Source organism: Hemiscyllium ocellatum, chromosome 21 (assembly GCF_020745735.1).
Source record: "Hemiscyllium ocellatum isolate sHemOce1 chromosome 21, sHemOce1.pat.X.cur, whole genome shotgun sequence".
NCBI classification, from domain to species: Eukaryota; Metazoa; Chordata; class Chondrichthyes; order Orectolobiformes; family Hemiscylliidae; genus Hemiscyllium; species Hemiscyllium ocellatum.
The window spans coordinates 38,103,748-38,123,102 of NC_083421.1; the positions used below are offsets into that span (position 1 = coordinate 38,103,748).

At 41.3% G+C, this 19,355-nt stretch overlaps 1 protein-coding gene across 1 annotated transcript in view; it reads right to left on the reverse strand.

The window, feature by feature from the left end:
- The window catches only part of akna (AT-hook transcription factor), a 118,519-nt gene that overhangs the window by 56,812 nt on the left and 42,352 nt on the right, over positions 1-19,355 (reverse strand). Inside the window, exons 4-6 of the mRNA XM_060841025.1 lie at positions 10,471-10,615; positions 5,296-5,447; positions 1,907-1,966 (exon numbers count right to left, since the gene is read on the reverse strand). Coding sequence (XP_060697008.1) covers positions 1,907-1,966; positions 5,296-5,447; positions 10,471-10,615 — 357 coding nt within the window. The remainder of the gene's footprint in view (positions 1-1,906; positions 1,967-5,295; positions 5,448-10,470; positions 10,616-19,355) is intronic.

Below are 19,355 nucleotides of genomic sequence, written 5' to 3' on the forward strand. Positions count from 1 at the left end.
GAAAACATGACCTGTGGTAATGAAGCGTGGAGACAATGACTCAGATATAGAAATAAACAAAGAAGCTTGTATTTCAAATAGCTGCTTCTGGTAGAGAGAGGAAGATGGATTTTTGAGTGTAGTATCAAAACCAGCTGGAGCCTCTCAATTATGCAGAAACACAGAATAAAAAGAAGCGTCAGAACACAGAACTCAAACAATGGCTGAAATATTTATAACTGGTAATGGTCTAAGACATCAATAAAACAACTGTGGTCGCAGGTTAAAACCATACACCTCAAAAGATACTTCAGACTCTAAACTGTATCTGCCTTTGAAATGGGACACCCTTCCCTTTTTATCTTTGTATCTGTGTTTCATAAAACATGGTGGTTGGCTTCTTTATCCTGCAGCAGAAATTAGTTAGCAACATATCAAATGGAAAGAGGTAACAGACTTGTGCTAAAAAGAACCAAAATTTCCATTGCAGGAATTAATCCCTGAAATTCATCCTTCCTCATCTGATTAAGGGGTTTCTATTCCATCCACAGCACCAAGATCACCACAGGCCAAGTGACCAACAGATTGTATAGGCTTCTCTTCAACTTTGTGTATCTTTGCAGGTGACACATGACAATCTGCTCTCCTCATGGGTCCACCCTGGTCTTTCATTTGCTCTGTTTGTTTTGCTCCAATGCAGCCAGTCCCTGTAATGATTTCTCCTTCCATATGCACAGTCACTTCTGGATATGCTCCAAGGTTCCATCCTTGACTCTCTTCGGTCTTTCATCAAGTCAAACCTCTCTGTGACATTATCTACAATCAATAGAGCTCAGGCGAATGCAATATGAGACTCTTCAGATTCTTTTTAGTTTTAGAGCCATTAGTCTCTAAAATTAAACTATCGATTGGCTAAATTTAAACTATTGATTATATTGTCATGGCCAACAAACAGGATAGAAAGTTACAATAGATTGCTTCTTGATTTGGAAAGTGTTGACATTTACTTCATGGCCTCAATTTATTAATATTGCTCCTTAAACTAAAATTCTGAAGCATATTTTCACTTATGAGCTGTCAAAGGCAATAATCTTTCTTGACTCAGCCAATAATCAACCAGGTTCAGTTGGAAGTACACTCACTGCTGAGTCAGAAGGGTCCAGGGTCCAAGTTCCATTTCAAGAGTTAAGCATAAAAATCAAGTCTGACACTCAAAACTATCGAATTGAAGGAGGTGTAATCTTACAGAAGAGATATTTATCCCAGACCATATCTCCCCCCTCAGGTGACTGTAAAAGAATCTACGTCACTGTTTGGAATAACTACAGGGGAACTATACTTGACGTCCTGGCCAATATTTATACCTTAATCAACAACACACCAAAATATCATCATGTTCACATGCAAATTGAGGGAGTTTGCTGTGTTTCCTGCATTACAACAGTTGCTCTAACAGTGCTTCACTGACTGCGATTTGTTTTGAGACTCCTTGTGGTCATAAAAGTGCTGTGCGGATGCAAATCTTCACTTCTTTTAGTCTGGAGAGATCTAACCTTTAGGAATTCAAAATAATATTGCTCATTGACAACGAATGTGTGGTGTCTCTAGTACACAGTATCTATGTTGTATAAACATTTTTACATCCAAACATGTTCAATATCACAAAACCGTTTGCTTTGTAATGAAAATTTGTCTATAACCTATTTATCCACCCATTATATTTCACCCATTAACAACTGTCTTTGCTGTTCACATCACTTTAATATTGCCATTCAGTAACCCCCCCATTCTGCAGGTATTTACACTCAACAACAGAGTGTAGCTGTCAATTCTGTTTCTGTTTCAAAACTCACCTGATTGTTGGAAGTACTGAATGTAGTTCCTGTGAAATTGTACAACACTTAGTTCAGGCTCCTCGGCCACTTACCTTTTGTTGGGCACCTGGTGCTATCTTCCTTGCTTTAAGCAACCCTTCGAATCCATCCATCTGATGGGAGGAAAGAAATCACAAATCCACAGGTCATTTGGACAGATTAATTGAAATATACAAGATAAATAAAGACAAGGTGGTTGTCATAAGATGGTCATCAATTTTAACAGGGCACGATCTAACAAAAGATACCCTCTTCCTCTTCAGTATCCAACTCTGGATGGTTGCATTTTTTAAACTCTTTCGCTATCTGTCATCCATTCCCAATTACTCTTGAACTGAGTGGTTTGTCAAAGACTTTGCTGATGGTCAGATTTCTTTCTCCTGGGACCCTGAATGTGAGCAGTGAAGGGAAGCTTTCAAGTTGCAGATATTCCCTGAAATACTGTCCTTGGGCTTCGTATTCAGTTTCACCAGCTGGACAAGGAACTGGTGAAGCCAGAAGAGGCAGAACCTGTCTAGTTTCACCTCCACTTCCAAATAAAATTGAAAATAGGAAAGGTTCTGTAAATGAGCACATGATTCGCTGGTTACCCACTATGTTCTAAAAGTGATGGAGCTCTAGTTCAATGTCCACAATGTGACTTCATTTCATAAGTACTTCATTTGCTGTACATGACTTTGAGAATAGGTTAGTCTGACTCAGTAGAAAGCAAAACACTCGAGTCCATTATGAATGCATTAATAGCAGAGCACTCAACAAACAGTAGCAGGATTGGGGATAGTCAGCACAGTTTTATGGAAGGAAAATCATGCTTGACAAATCTACTGGAATTTTATGAGGATGTAACTAGTGGAGTTGATAAGGGGAAGTCAGTGCATGTGGTTTATTTGGACTTTCAGTAGGCTTTCCATAAACTCCACCGCATCTCCTCTACTTCCCGCTCCTCCGCCCTTGAGCCCCGCTCCTCCAACCGCCACCAAGACAGAACCCCACTGGTTCTCACCTACCACCCCACCAACCTGCGCATACAACGTATTATCCGCCGCCATTTCCGCCACCTCCAAACGGACCCCACCACCAAGGATATATTTCCCTCCCCTCCCCTATCAGCGTTCCGCAAGGACCACTCCCTTCGTGACTCCCTCGTCAGATCCACACCCCCCACCAACCCAACCTCCACCCCCGGCACCTTCCCCTGCAACCGCAGGAAATGTAAAACTTGCGCCCACACCTCCACACTCACTTCCCTCCAAGGCCCCAAGGGATCCTTCCATATCCGCCACAAGTTCACCTGTACCTCCACACACATCATCTATTGCATCCGCTGCACCCGATGTGGCCTCCTCTATATTGGTGAGACAGGCCGCTTACTTGCGGAACGCTTCAGAGAACACCTCTGGGCCGCCCGAACCAACCAACCCAATCACCCCGTGGCTCAACACTTTAACTCCCCCTCCCACTCCACCGAGGACATGCAGGTCCTTGGACTCCTCCACCGGCAGAACACAACTACACGACGGCTGGAGGAGGAGCGCCTCATCTTCCGCCTGGGAACCCTCCAACCACAAGGTATGAATTCAGATTTCTCCAGTTTCCTCATTTCCCCTCCCCCCACCTTGTCTCAGTCGGTTCCCTCAACTCAGCACCGCCCTCCTAACCTGCAATCCTCTTCCTGACCTCTCCGCCCCCACCCCACTCCGGCCTATCACCCTCACCTTGACCTCCTTCCACCTATCCCACCTCCATCGCCCCTCCCCCTAGTCCCTCCTCCCTACCTTTTATCTCAGCCTGCTTGGCTCTCTCTCTTATTCCTGATGAAGGGCTTATGCTCGAAACGTCGAATTCTCTATTCCTGAGATGCTGCCTAACCTGCTGTGCTTTGACCAGCAACACATTTGCAGCTGTGATCTCCAGCATCTGCAGACCTCATTTTTTACTTTCCATAAACTCCCACATAAGAAGTTAGCATGTAAAATTAAAGCACTTGGGATTGGGGGTGATGTACTGACATAGAGAAAGGTTTAAAAGACAGAAAATAAGGAATGGAATATAACGAAGAATTGTGGATGCTGAACATATGAAATACACAAGAACATGTATTGCTGGAGAAACTCAGCAAACGTGGCAGCATCTGTGGAGAGAAAAGACAGTTAACATTTTGAGTCCAGTGACCCTTTTTCAAGATTCAGTGGCACGTAGTGGGACCTAAATATTAATGATTTAGGTAAAGGTAATAACTGCAGATGACCCAATGCTGGGTGGGAGCTCAATTTGTGAGGAGGATGCAGAGATGTTTCAGTGTAATTTGGATTTGAGTTTGAAGCATAATGACTATCCACTTTGGCAGCAAAAACAAGAAGGCACATTTTCATTTGAATGCCGAATAAATTGAGAAAGGGGGAGGTGCAATGAGACTTGGGACGTCTTTTGACCGCAGTTGTTGAATGCAAGCCTGCAGCTGAAGCAGGTAGTGAAGGTAACAAACAGCATGTTGGCCTTCATGGTGAAAGGATTCGAAAACAGGAGCAGGGCTGTTTTGCTGTAATTGTACAGTGCCTTGCTTCACCTGGAATACGCCGTGCAGCTTTACTCTCCGGGAAGGAATCCAATAAAGGTTTACCAGACTGATTCCAGGGTTGGCAGAACAGGTTATGAAGAGAGATTCAGCAGTTAGGACTACAGTCACAGGAGTTTAGAAGAATCTTGGGTGTCTCATAGAAACCTATAAAATGCTAATGGGACTTGACAGGGTAAAGGCAGGAGAGATGTTTCCAATGACCAGGGAGTCCAGAACCAGGGATCACAGTTTAAGTGTACTGCGTAGTCCATTTAGGACTGAGATGAGGCTAAATTTCTTCACCAAGACCAGGTTGAGTGTGTGGAAATATCTGTCACACAAATACGTTTAGGCCAAAAAATTAAGTATTTTCAAGAAGGCGTTAGATATACTTCTTAGGGCTGAAGGAATCGAAGGGTTCGGATGAAATTAGAAACAGGGTAATGAGTTGGATGATCAGCCATGATCAGTTGGAAAGATAGAGCAGACACTAAGGGGTGAATGGCCTCTTTCTGCTCCTATTTTCTGTATTTTTGAGATAACCAGAAATCATAAAAAGCAGGATGTAAATGCAGGTGTTTCTTCTTCCCTTATTTCTGCTTCTTGAAACACCTGTGCTTTCTAAAAGTTACTTCAAATATGTTCATCTACTGTAAGATGGTTATTTAAAAATAAAATCAGTAGTCTGCTTTCAATGGGAATTCTTTTAATGAAAGGGTCACTCAAAGTCAAAAAGGAACAGATACAGCACAGGCATCATGGGTTCAAATATGTTAATTAATGGTAGAACGTTGGCAAGTTTAATGTTTAATGTAAGTGAAAAGATTATTGTCATGACACCTTTGGAAAAGTAACAACAATCTTCATGAGATCTTTTGCACTCACCTGCTTTTGCAGTGCCTCTGCCTGCTGGGCTAAGGCCCATGTCAGACACTCCCCTGCTGTGGGCTCCACAATGGAGGGACTTTGGGTCAAAGTGGTACCTGATGTACTGGCAACTTCTATTACTTCACCCTTTTCTATTACTGAGGAACATTCTGAAAACAGAATTCAGACAAAGAACTACTGTAACTTAATACCCCTATATTAATTCCTTTAACAGCAACAGTTACATCAAATAAAATGACACAACACGAGGTTATAGTCTAACAGGTTTAATTGGAAGTACTACCATTCAGGTAGCTGACAAAAGAGCAGTGCTCTGATAGCTAGTGTTTCCAAATAAACTGGTTGGACTATAACCTGGTGTTGTGTGATCTTTAACATAAAGAAAAATGGTGTTCTAGCCACACTGGTTTAGGAGACTCTTTCCAGGAAATGGTGTAGGTTCAGCAATTGACAGCTGGAGAAAGACAATGGCATAATGGTAATGTTTCTGAACTAATGCTGTAAGGTCACGTCCTATCATGGTTGGTAAGATTTGAACGTAATAAGGGCAATCACAAAGCTAGAGCTTGATGTGAGGTGACACGTTGCTGAGGTACACATTAAAAGTTAAATGCTGTATATCGAAACGGTACTGTAAAGCTTTCTCCAGGGCTTCCATTTGCTATGGGTCCTTTTCAAATTGATCAGATTACAGGAATGGTACAAAACATGTCTATGCAACAATGTGGGCTTAGTTTCAGATGTGGTGTGGGTTAAACCATGACTTCAGCATGGTTAACGGCCAGGGGGTGTGGGGGACTCCAAAACTGGATGGCATAGGTTTAGGGTGAGAGCGGAAAGATTTAAAAGGGACCGAAGGGGCAACTTTTCCACACAGAGGGTGGTGCGTGTATGGATGAGCTGCCAGAGGAAGTGGTGGAGGCTGGTACAATTACAACAATTAAAAGGCATCTGGATGGGGATATGAATAGGAAGGTGCGAGAGGGATATAGACCTAGTGCTGGCAAAAAGGACTAGATTTATACAGCATATCTGTTCGGCATGGGCGAGTTGGACCAAAGGGTCTGCTTCTGTGCTGCACATCTTTATGAGTCTATGACTCGGAGCCCAATAATTGGGACCCAGGGCTATGAGTGGGCTGCTCTGGTTGGCGTGGAGACCAGGGAACCAGGCCAAGAGCAGCACAGAATCCATGAGTTCTGCTCCTGTCCCTGACACCAATCATCATTGAAACAGGACCTCAGTATCCATCAGTCTCAAATGTTCACTGTCTTAACAGAGGGGAACATCAAGGTCTGTAGCTAAGAGTTGTGTATTGAGTGGAAAACAAATTTACACAAAGCAGTGTAACAGGTTCTTATTCTTCGTAACGAAATTACTCTTTGTGTAAAGGCAATGTTTGCACTTCTAAAACAAACATCAGTGCCAAACTGTATAATCATTTGGGGTGGCATAGTGCCTTGCACTGCTGCCTCACAGCGCCATGGACCCAGGTTCAAGTTCAGCTTCGGGTGACTGTCTGTGTGGAGTTTGCAATTCTCCTGTGTGGGTTTCCTCCTGGTGCTTTGGTTTCTTCCCACAATCCAAAGATGTGCATGTTAGGTGAATTGGTCATGCTAAATTGCCCATAGTGTTCAGGGATGTGTAGGTTAGGTGAATTGGTCATACTAAATTGCCCACAGTGTTCAGGGATGTGTAGGTTAGGTGAATTGGTCATACTAAATTGCCCACAGTGTTCAGGGATGTGTAGGTTAGGTGCATTAGTTTCGGTTAAATGGAGTAGTAGTAGGGGAATGGGTCTACGTGGATTACCCTTTGAAGTGTTGGGCCAAAAGGCCTGTTTCCACACTGTTGGGCTTCTATGATTTTTTTCTTTTCCTCAGGCAACATATCACAATGATGTTGCCAATCAGATTTTCTACACCTCTTAGCGAGAAGTTAAATGCTGTAAATTTCTATGGAGAGCAAAGCAGCAAAATGAAACAGATTTCCAATCAACTTTAGCACTTCAAGCACCTTAGGACTGCCTTTTTAGCCCCAGTCACGCCTCCACTCATTAAAGATAAGCAGAGTACCTCGAATGAAGAATGTAGGCAAGGACACTTGCTGCTGATCTTGAAGGACCCCTTGCCGAGAGATCCAGCAAGCTCTATTGTGAAAACTTTATCGCTCTCAATATGTAATTGATTGCAGTGATCTTTAATGGGGACTTTCAGCTTGGAGCTGTAGATGATACCATCTATGTTGTCCACACTCAGCTAATCACATCAAAGAATTCTCACAGCCAGTGACAGAGTGGCATTAAAATCAATTTGATTTTTTAAAACATTCAACACGAAGCAAACAAAGTTTTTCGTACACACATGGATGGTGGTAGAGCAGAAATGGTGAAAAAATGCCAAGAAAATTAGTCTAAAAGCATTCAAGAACTATAAATCTATGTTTTTCCAGGATTAAGGTCAGTAATAGTCAATACACTAATCACTGATTAAAAACCCAGTTACGTTCAATTGAACAGGGTGTAACTTCTGATGGAATTTCCAAAGGGATGCATTTTTTTGTTCATTCATAGAATGTGATCGTCATTGGCTAGGCCAGCACTTATTTATCATTAATAGCCCTGAAAAAATCTATCCCATTACTGTAGGTCTGGAAACACATATAAGCCAGGCTAGGTCTTTTTTAACGAGGTGGCAGGTAGGGGATAGCTATTTCCCAGCTGTCAATCTGGTTGATGATCTGCTTTTTCTGCAATCTTCTATGCACCTGGAGATGATGACCTTGTCTTCATCATTATAATGTTTGGGTCTTGTGGAACAGAGCTGCTCTCATTGTTTCACCCCATGCAGTGCACAGAGAACTCTCTCCTCATTGTAGGAGACTTTGCTCCAGAATTGTTTTGGTCTCCTCACATTGGGAAGATAGCTTAGGCTTTGGAAAAGGTGCATCAGAGCATCTCAAGAGTAATCCTGAGTTTAAAGCAACTTGATTTAACTGGATCTGTATACTTTAGGAAACTGAAGAAGAGGAGCAATAAGATTTTTATTTAAAAACTGCTGAGCTTAGACGTGTTTATGGGGGCCCATCGGGCACCCTCACACTCTCTATGTGGTTAGGGGCAAAATTATAGACAGGATGGCAGACAGTTTTCCTTTCCCAGAGAGACATGGAGCTATAAAGCTGGTCACATGTTCATGCTGTGACTTCAGATTTGCGGTACAGGTGAACTGCTGTTATGCGCGTTTTGTTAATGCAAATCATTGTAACGCAATTGTCAAATTGGGGACACTGTTTCTAAAGTGTGAACTTTTAAAACATGTGTTGGCTGTAACGTGATTACATCACCAACACTTTAAGCGCTGTTTCTAAAGCGTGATTCTTCTATAATGGGGGGGTGGGGGGGGGGGGTCGCACAGGAACGCTATCATTGTTTTATCGAAGAGCTCCCCATATTGCATAGGAAGTGACTGCATTCTGGCTAGGGTGAAGATCTCCTCTTGCAAGGGATAGACATCCTTTGACAGTGTCTCCTAGACTAGTTTAATCAGTGAAATGGGTTAAAATCAAATTTTCCAGATTTTTTGCTCAAACTATCCTGAGCTTTATTTGTTTTTTTTAAAAAGCTTTCTTGGAATGGAGTTGTGAAAAGTTGTGGAGGGTGGGGAAGGACTGCCTGTAACTCACAATTTCATGGGATAAGCCAAAGTATTCCTGTCCATTATCTCTACTTGTTCATAACATATTTCTGCTGGCACGGGTTAACCATCCCTTAGAAACGGCAATATAATCTCCACATTAAAACAGTGCCATAGATGCAGAAATATTGAACTGAAAACGAAAGGGAACAAAATGAAACTTCTAGATCAAAAGATTTAACTTTTTGCATGCATCTGAAGGATGGTAGTGCTGGACAGAGAACAGAATATTTCCCATTTCAGATGTCCAATGTCAACAACAAGCCACACAATCAGATGTAAAGTCGTGCTTCCTTCACTCTGCCATAATCGCAGAAGAATATCCCTTACAATATACCAATGTGGCAATACCTTCCTTTGCCCGTACTCTCATCCTGTCAAGGTGATATCGCCAATTCGTTCAAGGTACCAGTTTGGAATGCTTTTGTCTTGTTGTGAACTAAGATTCATTAAGTCCTTTTCAGACATAACAAAGGTGATCCTTTTAACCGTGATCCTGATTTTTTTTGCGACATTTGCCCAGATTTCTACACCTTGTACCTTGTAGCATTTGCAAGTTCCAACAGTATGTTGTATTGGGTAAGTGCTATTTGAAGTAGTTTGCCTGTATCCTCCTTTGTCTTGAGTCTATTTAGCTAATGGTGGTCGTGAAGGCACGATTACAGAAGAGGCACTGTTTTAACATAACAAGAATGCTTGTTGCATGATAATAGTAAGTACAACTACTTGGATGGGTGTAATTAATTATTAGGGAACTGATAAAGATATATCTGCGTCCTCCAAAAACTAGAGTAGATTACTTTGTCACCACCAGCAGGCTGTGTGAGACATCTGTCGAATGGGTAAAGCAACGTAACATGAACATTGACCGCTTCAAAACTGTAACCTTAAACACCAATTTCAACCGAAATCCCAAAGATTTAAAGGCAGTGCTCAGCCTACTGCCCCACCCACTTGCCAAAAAGATTCTATACAATTTTCTACACAATGAATGTCAAAACCTCCCAAACCAGACTTTCAGTATTCTAAACAAAAAAAAATCCAATTTTTGATGCTGGAAATGAGAAACAAACACTGAAATTGCAGAGAAAATGCAGGAGGTCTGGCAGCATTTGTGGATAGAAAGTAGATACCCTTCTTCAGAATGGTTCCCTGTTTAATTCTGCTTCCTTCCTGAAACGCTGACTTTGCCACCTCCTGCCATGTTCTTCCAGCCTTCTGCTGGTCTACTTCTCTCCACAGATGCTGCCAGACCTGCTGAGTTTTCCCCACAATTCCTGTTTTTGCTTCAGTATTCAAAAGGAACTCAGTGTCAACAAGGAGCTTTCGTGAACAACGACAGAAACACAAGATCATAGCAACAAACAACATCGGACAATTCAGAGTGCACTAGAAGTTAAAAATCTCCACCTTCCTTTGTGTTTTGATATTATCCAGATTATTTTCCTCCGATGGTTTTAAATGTTTTATTAGTTACCTGCTTGTTCACTAGAGTTCAAAGGTGGGCCAATTTCAGCTCTTTGTGCATGGGGGATGGTAAATGTCATAACCTTTGAACCCTGGCTAAGTGATGCCATTTGGACACTCTGACTTGGTTTTGGAGGGTCAGCATAGAGGTTCACCTGCAAAAAAACAAATGAAGTGTGAATGAGAATAGACCTTTGTGATTTTTTTTCGCTTCAACTAATACAACGAAAGATAAAAACAGAATAACTAAAATCAACTTGCTGCAATTGACATTTCTTTTTACCTGTTCCATTCATGAGCAAAACCACAAATATTACAGTAAGTATGTGGCGCATACCCTGGCCTCTATACTTCAGTGCAGTACTGAAGGACCGCTGTACAGTTGGAGATATGAATGTTGCAAATAAGATGTTAAACTGAGTCTGCTCCTCCATTTCAGGTGGATGGAGGAGATTCCAGGGGACTATTTTGGGAAGAGAAGTTTTCTCCAATTTCACACCTATATTTTTCTCCCAAACAAAATTTATAAGACAATGTCAGACTGATTTTCAAAAGGTACCTTCATGTCTGTGGGATCTGCGAGATAGAGATTAGATTAGATTCCCTACAGTGCGGAAACATTCCCTTCAGCTCAACAAGTCTACACCGATGCTCTGAAGAGTAACCCACCCAGATCCATTCCCCTACTAATGCACCTATCACTATGGGCAATTTAGCATGGCTAATTCACCTGAACTGCACATTTTCAGACTGTGGGAGGAAACCAGAGCACCCGGAGGAAACCCATGCAGACACGGGGAGAATGTGCAAACTCCACATTGACAGTCGCCAGAGGCTAGAATCGAACTCAGGTCCCTGGCACTGCGAGGCAGCAGTGCTAACCACTGCGAGGCAGCAGTGCTAACCACTGAGCCACCGTGCCACCCAATGAGACGGCCAAAATGGGGTATTTTAAATGCTGATTTAATCCACATTTAGGGCAAGCTGCCATCTTGGTAAAGTAGTTGAACAGTGCACCAGAAACGCCTAACCAAAGCATTATTAAATAACTGAATACCAATTAAATTGCTCGCCAATATTCATTAATGAAACACATTTATTTTCATTAATGAGACTGCATGACATGTCAGTATTTAATACTTATCTTAATGGTCTCTCCTGTCAACAACCAGTTGACTGGGGGAAAGCAAACCATTGTTGAAGGTTTCTAGTGCTACCTAAAGATACATTATCTTTCACTGCTCATGTGTTGCTGGAGGTTTAGATTTGAACTCTGAAACACTACAGGGGACTTTCTGGGGAACTATTGTTATGAAGTTGTAGACATGTACTGCACCTTTAAGGGAGCTGAAATTTCTGATTGGCACAAAGTGTTTTGAAAGATTTTAAAATGTAACAGTGAATGAAACAAATAGCTGGAGCTGTGTAGCCATGATACAAATATAAATTCAAATTCAGCAAATCAGTTTAAATTACGCTCCAGATCCAAAATCCAATCAAATTTGAATTTAGTATTTTGATAACATCAAACCAATGAAATGATCTGATATTTCGGAATATAACATCAGACATTTTGAACAGTTGGAGGGAGAACTGCCAAGAAAACCAATAAATATAGACTGCGAGCCAAATAGCTCTCTGAAAGGTACTTGTTCAAATAACAGATCCGTGAAGCAGAATACTGAAGAAAAAACAACAGAGGAAAATCTACAGAGGAAGGTACAAAGAGAAGGTTAGACAGCTGGTTGGCTTGGAAATCTGAATTTTTTAAAAATTTAATTGGGGTTTTTAATCAGACTTGTATTGTAGAGTGGGGAGGTAAAGGATAGGTTTAAGAGAAAGGAGTTGTATATAGTTGTTAAGAAAATCATTATTTTTTACATTAAATAGTGACCTCTTGAATAGTTCTTTGCCTCTCAAAATTTAACCGATTACGGCATGAGGTAAGCTTCTCTGTGTATTGGGTTTAAATTAGCAAAGGGGTTTACCCTAAGTTGCAACACTATGTTGAGATTTTACCAAAATGATCAACATTTCTTCTGGAAATTCACTTAGGATTTCACTTGATTTGATTTGATTTATTGTCATGTGTACCTAATTACAGTGAAAACCTTTGTCTGCGAGCAGTACAGGCAGATTATAGTTAGCAAGGACTTAAAGATCATAGAGTGAAAAACAGGGCGTGTGCTAGGCAAGATCAACATTAACAAGATCAGCATTATGTAAAGTTAGACAGTCCATTCATCAGCCTAATTATGGCAGGGAAGAAGCTGCTCTTGAACCTGCTGCTGCATGTGTTCATGCTTCTCTACACTGACAATGTGTTGTGGCACTCTACATTGGATCCTAGGGTTCCAGAGTTGTCCTCTCTTACCAACATTTCTATATGGTTATGCTTAATACAGCCTGTCATAAGTTCAGATATTGAAGTGTAGACCAGAACTTCTGACATGACAATACATGGTGACAAAACTCAAAGAAACTGAGGCGTGAAACTAGGAGCTGAAAATGTGTTGCTGGTTAAAGCGCAGCAGGTCAGGCAGCATCCAAGGAACAGGAAATTCGACGTTTCGGGCTAAAGCCCTTCATCATTCCTGATGAAGGGCTTTAGCCCGAAACGTCGAATTTCCTGTTCCTTGGATGCTGCCTGACCTACTGCGCTTTAACCAGCAACACATTTTCAGCTCTGATCTCCAGCATCTGCAGAGCTCACTTTTTACATGAAACTAGGAGCACCTTAGGTGAAAGCCAGCAACAACACAGTGCTGGAAGTGAAGGACTTCAAGGCTAACCTGAGCCCCAGTCTGTGCATCGGGAAATACTACAAAGCCTACACAATGCTGGCAAAGTGCCCTAAAAGCTGCTGAACAACCAGTTGTCCCCAAGTGAGAACCAGATTGTTGTAAATCAAAGGCTTTTAACGAGGTGGGAAACATGGTACACTTGGAATATCTGTCAGTGGAAAGTGCAGGAAGAAGAAGCAAAACGTGGTTAGCACCACTAAGGATCCCAGCCTGTCCAATCCGAAAGAGGGTCTTGAATGCCAGAAGATGACCATTCTAGAGCTGCAAAGCAGCACAGAAGATTAAAACACAGACTATAACAGTCTGGAAATGATCAAGCATTATTGTGTGCTCAGGAGCAGGATGCATTTTTCCTGAATGATATAATAGACCTGCTAGAGCAATGGAGTCAAACAGCACGGAAACAGACCCTTCGATCTAATTCATCCACGCCAATCAAACATCCCAATCTGACCTTGCCAGCATTTGCCAGAATCCTTCCTATTCATAAACCCATCTAGATAGCTTAAAGTGTTGTAATTGTAAATGCCTCCGCCACTTTCTCTAGCAGCTCGTTCTATACATGCACCACACTTTCCTTGAAAAAGTTACCCTTCAGATCCTTTTTATATCTTTCCCCTCTCACTCTCATCCTATGCCTTCTAGTTTTGGACTCCCCCACCCATGAAAAAGATCTTGTCTACTTAACCTATCCATGCCCTCGTGATTTTATAAACCTTGATAAGGTCACCCCCTCAGCCTCCGACTCTCCAGGGAAAATAGCCCCAGCCTATTCTGCCTCTCCCTATAGCTCAAACCCTCCAGTCCCGGCAACATCCTTGTAAATCTTTTTTGCACCTTCTCAAGTTTAATCCTTCCACAGAAGGGTGACCAGCACTGTACACAGTATTTCAAAAGTGGCCTCATCAATGTCTGTACAGCCATAATATGACATCCCAACTCCCATATTCAATGTTATGACCAATAAAGGTGAGCTTGCCAAACGCCTTCTTCACCGCCCTGTCTACCTACAACTCCACTTTCAGCTTCCTTGGTTATACAGACCACTCTTTGGATTCTGGTGTGCAGAATTAGTAATACCAAGAAAACTATTTTGTTAGGAGATATTGAGGAAGATAAACCCATTTTTGATGCATACACCATAGCTGAGGCCAAGAATTCTCTGATCATTCTCCATTTGTGGGCGGCACGGTGGCACAGTGGTTAGCACTGCTGCCTCACAGCGCCTGAGACCCGGGTTCATTTCCCGACTCAGGCGACTGACTGTGTGGAGTTTGCACGTTCTCCCCGTGTCTGCGTGGGTTTCCTCCGGGTGCTCCGGTTTCCTCCCACAGTCCAAAGATGTGCGGGTCAGGTGAATTGGCCATGCTAAATTGCCCGTAGTGTTAGGTGTAGGGGTATGGGTGGGTTTCGCTTCGGCGGGTCGGTGTGGACTTGTTGGGCCGAAGGGCCTGTTTCCACACTGTAAGTCTAATCTAATCTAATTTAGCAGGTACTAAAATCAGATCAGATGGCAGATATAAACTATACACATCTATAATAAGACAAAGGTCACCAAAACTTAGTTTCCATATCTGATCATTTATTAAGATGAAAATGAATCTTTTAAGGATCATCTCATTGAATATGGCAGACGTGAGGATTGTAGAGTCTGCCTTCCTCTGTATCACATTGCTATCAAGACTTTACCTCCATGGCAAGTATTTTAAAAATTTCCAACGTTTCCTGTTCATAATGTTTGCTGGTTTCCATTTCTCTCCCATTTCCCCCTTCCTTAACGTAGAATTCTCAAGTGGGACCTACAATGTGTGGAGTCATTTTTAAGTTGATCAAGCAACAGTGTAGAATATTTATCATTTTTCAGTCAATCATTTGAAAGTGTGAGGTGAGTATGAATGTGGGAAAATGCAGCCTCAGAAGGGGACAGCCACAGCAATCTCTGAGAGAATGCATGCAGCAGATTAAGGAAATGAAGCTCAATAACCTCCAGAAGAAGGGATGATACTTACGAAAGAAAGCTTAGCTATCGTACAGGAAGAAAAATGGAATTCAGAAACTGGAGAAATCAAACAACAATTTTCTTGCAGGCATATTTCAAATCATGCACAGTTGATGGAAGAATGGTCAACGCAGTGAAAGCCAACCTATGACCCCTGATGCCAACACACAAAACAACAGTGTCACATTTTGTAGGAGAAAGTGAGGACTGCAGATGCTGGAGTACCAGAGTTGAAAAATGTGGTGCTGGAAAAACACAGCAGGCCAGGCAGTGTCCGAGGAGCAGGAGAATTGACGTTTCGGGCATAAACCCTTCTTCAGGAATGAGGAAGGACTTATGCCCAAAATGTCGATTCTCCTGCTCTTCGGATGCTGCCTGGCCTGCTGTGTTTTTCCAGCACCACATTTTTCAACATTTTGTAGGGGACCTAGAAACAGGAATAGGTTAGTTCCTTGAGATTTACTTCTCTTTTCATAAGGAGAAAGTGAGGACTGCAGATGTTGGAGATCAGAGCTGAAAATGTATTGCTGGAAAAGCGCAGCAGGTCAGTCAGCATCCAAAGAGCAAGAGAATCGACGTTTCCTAAAGAAGGGCTCATGCCCAAAACGTCGATTCTCCTGCTCTTTGGATGCTGCCTGACCTGCTGCGCTTCTCTGTTCATAAGAACATAACAAATAGGAGCAGGAGTAGGCCATCTGGCCCCTCAAGCCTACTCATGGCTGATCTTTTTGTGCTCTCAGTTCCATTTACCTGCTTGCCCACCATAACCTTCATTCCTTTAATGTTCAAAAATATATCTATCTTTGTCTTAAAAACATTCAACAAGGTAGCCTCAACTGCTTCATTGGGCAGGGAATTCCACAGATTCACAACCGTTTGGATGAAGAATTTCCTCCTCAACTCAATCCTAAATCTGCTTCTCCTTATTTTGAGGCTGTGCCCAGAGTTCTCATTTCATTCACCATTGGAAACAAACTCCCTGCTTCCACCTATTCTATGTTCTTCATAATTTTACATGTTTCGATAAAAACTCTCCTCATTCTTCTAAATTTTAATGGCTAATTGCAGCTTCACTCCATTTACTCACCTTAATTCCACATCCATCATGTTATTTGAAAAAAAAATTCCAATTTTGACTTTCTAAATTTTCCTCAGCAGTGTTTTTAGATGATAAAGTTACATATCTTTCCTAACCTTTATTCGAGGAAGTGCTTCCTGATGTTACCCAGGAACTACAGAGTCCGGTCTTAAGATTTTGCCCATATTTTTGATACCCTTGCCAGAGCAGATCATTTCACTCTCTCTCGACTAATCAAATACTTCAATTATTTTAACTAACTCAATTAGACCAGCAGTTACTCTTCTATATTCAGTATAATATTGGACAATGGATCAATATGAGTCCATATTGTACTACCTCCAAGGCAAATATATTCTTCAAGAGGTGCACTGTGCCCAGAACTGAAAATAATTATTTGCCTTGAATTAAAACAAATAAAAATTCTGTGCAATTGAATGTGCAAATTCCAAATCAACTGGCACATTCAGAGCAGTGTAAGGGATTAATCTTGAGGCATAGAACATCTTTTGCAGCTTACAGTGAAAATGAAATCTCTGAGCATATCCATCGTAAGCTTTGAAATAGAATTATTCACTGGAGAAACTATTCTTGAGAAAGCCATGTACTTATGTAGCCACTGTAGTGTGGTGTTACAGTTAGACAGAGAGTGGAAGTTCCAGGATGATACACGGATGGAAAACAATATGAATGGATCTCTACTTCTGGTGGAAATATTTGGAATTCTGTTTTGGATGAGAATGCCCAGACTCTTGAAACAATGAGAAATAAAAACCTTGCTTCAGTTTATCGAACTCTGAGAAAATGGAACAAATCTTCTGCATCGTGCTTAAACTTACTTTGACATGTAGGTACATTTCATAGGATATTATGCCTCTGTGAGGCAGGTAAATCTTGTTGAAGCAGTCATCTTGCTGCATCTTCTTGATTTCTTTGATAAAAATTATGATAAGTTGTCTATGTGTCAGAACATTCAATTTATGACCATGCTGTCATCCCCATATGATTTTTTTTAAAACACGCATTCCACCCATGTGTTCTGTATTGGGAGGTGTTATCAAAGAAAATCTGCCTCATACACTTGCCAAATAGTCTCATTTATGATATATACGAATAGGTATAATTATGTCTCTGGAAAAGCGCAGAAGGTCAGGCAGCAACAAAGGAACAGGAGAATCGACGTTTCGGGCATAAGCCCTTCTTCAGGATCATTCCTGAAGAAGGGCTTATGCCCGAAACGTCGATTCTCCTGTTCCTTTGATGCTGCCTGACCTGCTGCGCTTTTCCAGCAACATATTTTTAAGCTCTGATCTCCAGCATCTGCAGTCCTCACTTTCTCATAATTATGTCTCTGTCTCTTTTTACCACATGTTTCTCTTTATATGCACATATACATGAATGCATACATGTAAAATATATAATGATTGCTTCTCTCTTCCTTTTATTCATGCTGTGCAAGTAGTGTTTTAGTCCCACTTGGTTCAAAATGAGGAAATTATCTAGAATCTGCAAATCTTTTCAATAACTTCTTTCACAGCAATTAATAATGAGAATGAATATTGCAAAAAATAGACATTCGTATGAAAATTGCTCCCTTTGGGTCTCTTCCCTTTTGTTTCAATCTCCCTCAACTGTGTATGTCCAACAACAATTAATACAATTCTCACCAGGGGAGATGATGACTATGAAACTAAATGCTTAATATATTATGTATGAATTTTATTTTCAATATCTACCCAGTTCTGGCCTTGTTAATTTTGTGTTGCTGCAAAGTTAAATATGATATTGTGTGACATTGCGGCACGGTGGCTCAGTGGTTAGCACTGCTGCCTCACAGCGCCAGGGACCTGGATTCAATTCCAGCCTTGGATGACTCTCTGTGTGGAGTTTGCACATTCTCCCTGTGTCTGTGTGCGTTTCCTCCCATGATCCAACGCTAGGTGGATTGGCCGTAGGAAATGCAGAATTACAGGGCTAAGGGTGGGTCTGAATGGGAAGCTATTTGGAGGGTCAGTGTAAACTTGATGGGCCGAATGGCCTGCTTCCACACTGTAGGAATTCTATGGTAATTGTCATCACTTCCTACAAGAGATACAAAAACTGTAAAAGCTTCTTGAGTAGTAATAAGGAAAAGAATAACAAAAGTAAATATTGGTCCTTAAAAGCTGACAACCAGAGAAATGAAAATGGGGAGTAAGAAAATATAAAGAATAATTGTGTTTTAATGCTTTTTCTATGCATCTCCATGGTGGAAGCAAATAGAAACATATCAAAAACAGCATTAAAACATGGATCTGTCTCAAATGATTAACTTAAAAGTAACTAACATTAATAAAGAAAATCCAGAAAAATTAATAGGATTGATATCAGCAAGTTCTTTGGACCCCATGACCAATAGCAATTTCACATTCACCAATGCTAAGACTAACTTTTTAATTCCAGGTATTTGTGGTGGGATTTGAACCACAGTCTTCATAACCTTTAGCCTTGATGTCTGGATTACAAACTTAGCAGTAATACAACCATGCAACATCATCTTTGGATTGCTGTATCCTACAGACCTATTGATGCTCAATTGATGCTCAGTTGATGAATATATTCAAGGCTGAGATTAATATATTTTCAGACTTTTGGACATGGGGATCAGATGGGATATTAACATTACAGTTAAAATGATTTATGATTTAAGTTGGCTTCAGTGAACACACGGCCTACTCATATTTGTTTTGTTCTTATGATCTAAGAATACAATGCCTTATTTCACTCATTCTCAGCAGAGTAATTCTTTTGTTGGAAAGCAAGTGGCTAAAACCAAAAACCGAAAAGAAAACTTCCTGAGGACCTCAACAATTTCCAGCCAGAATAATCTTTCCATCTATAGACTTTTAGCTTCAGATGATAGTGTTGCACAGTATATTTTACTTTCGAGCATGCCTTGCAGTTGTAAAACAGATACACATCATCTCTAAGTGCCTATAGCTCACAGGCTGGCTCTGAAAAATGTGTGCGATATT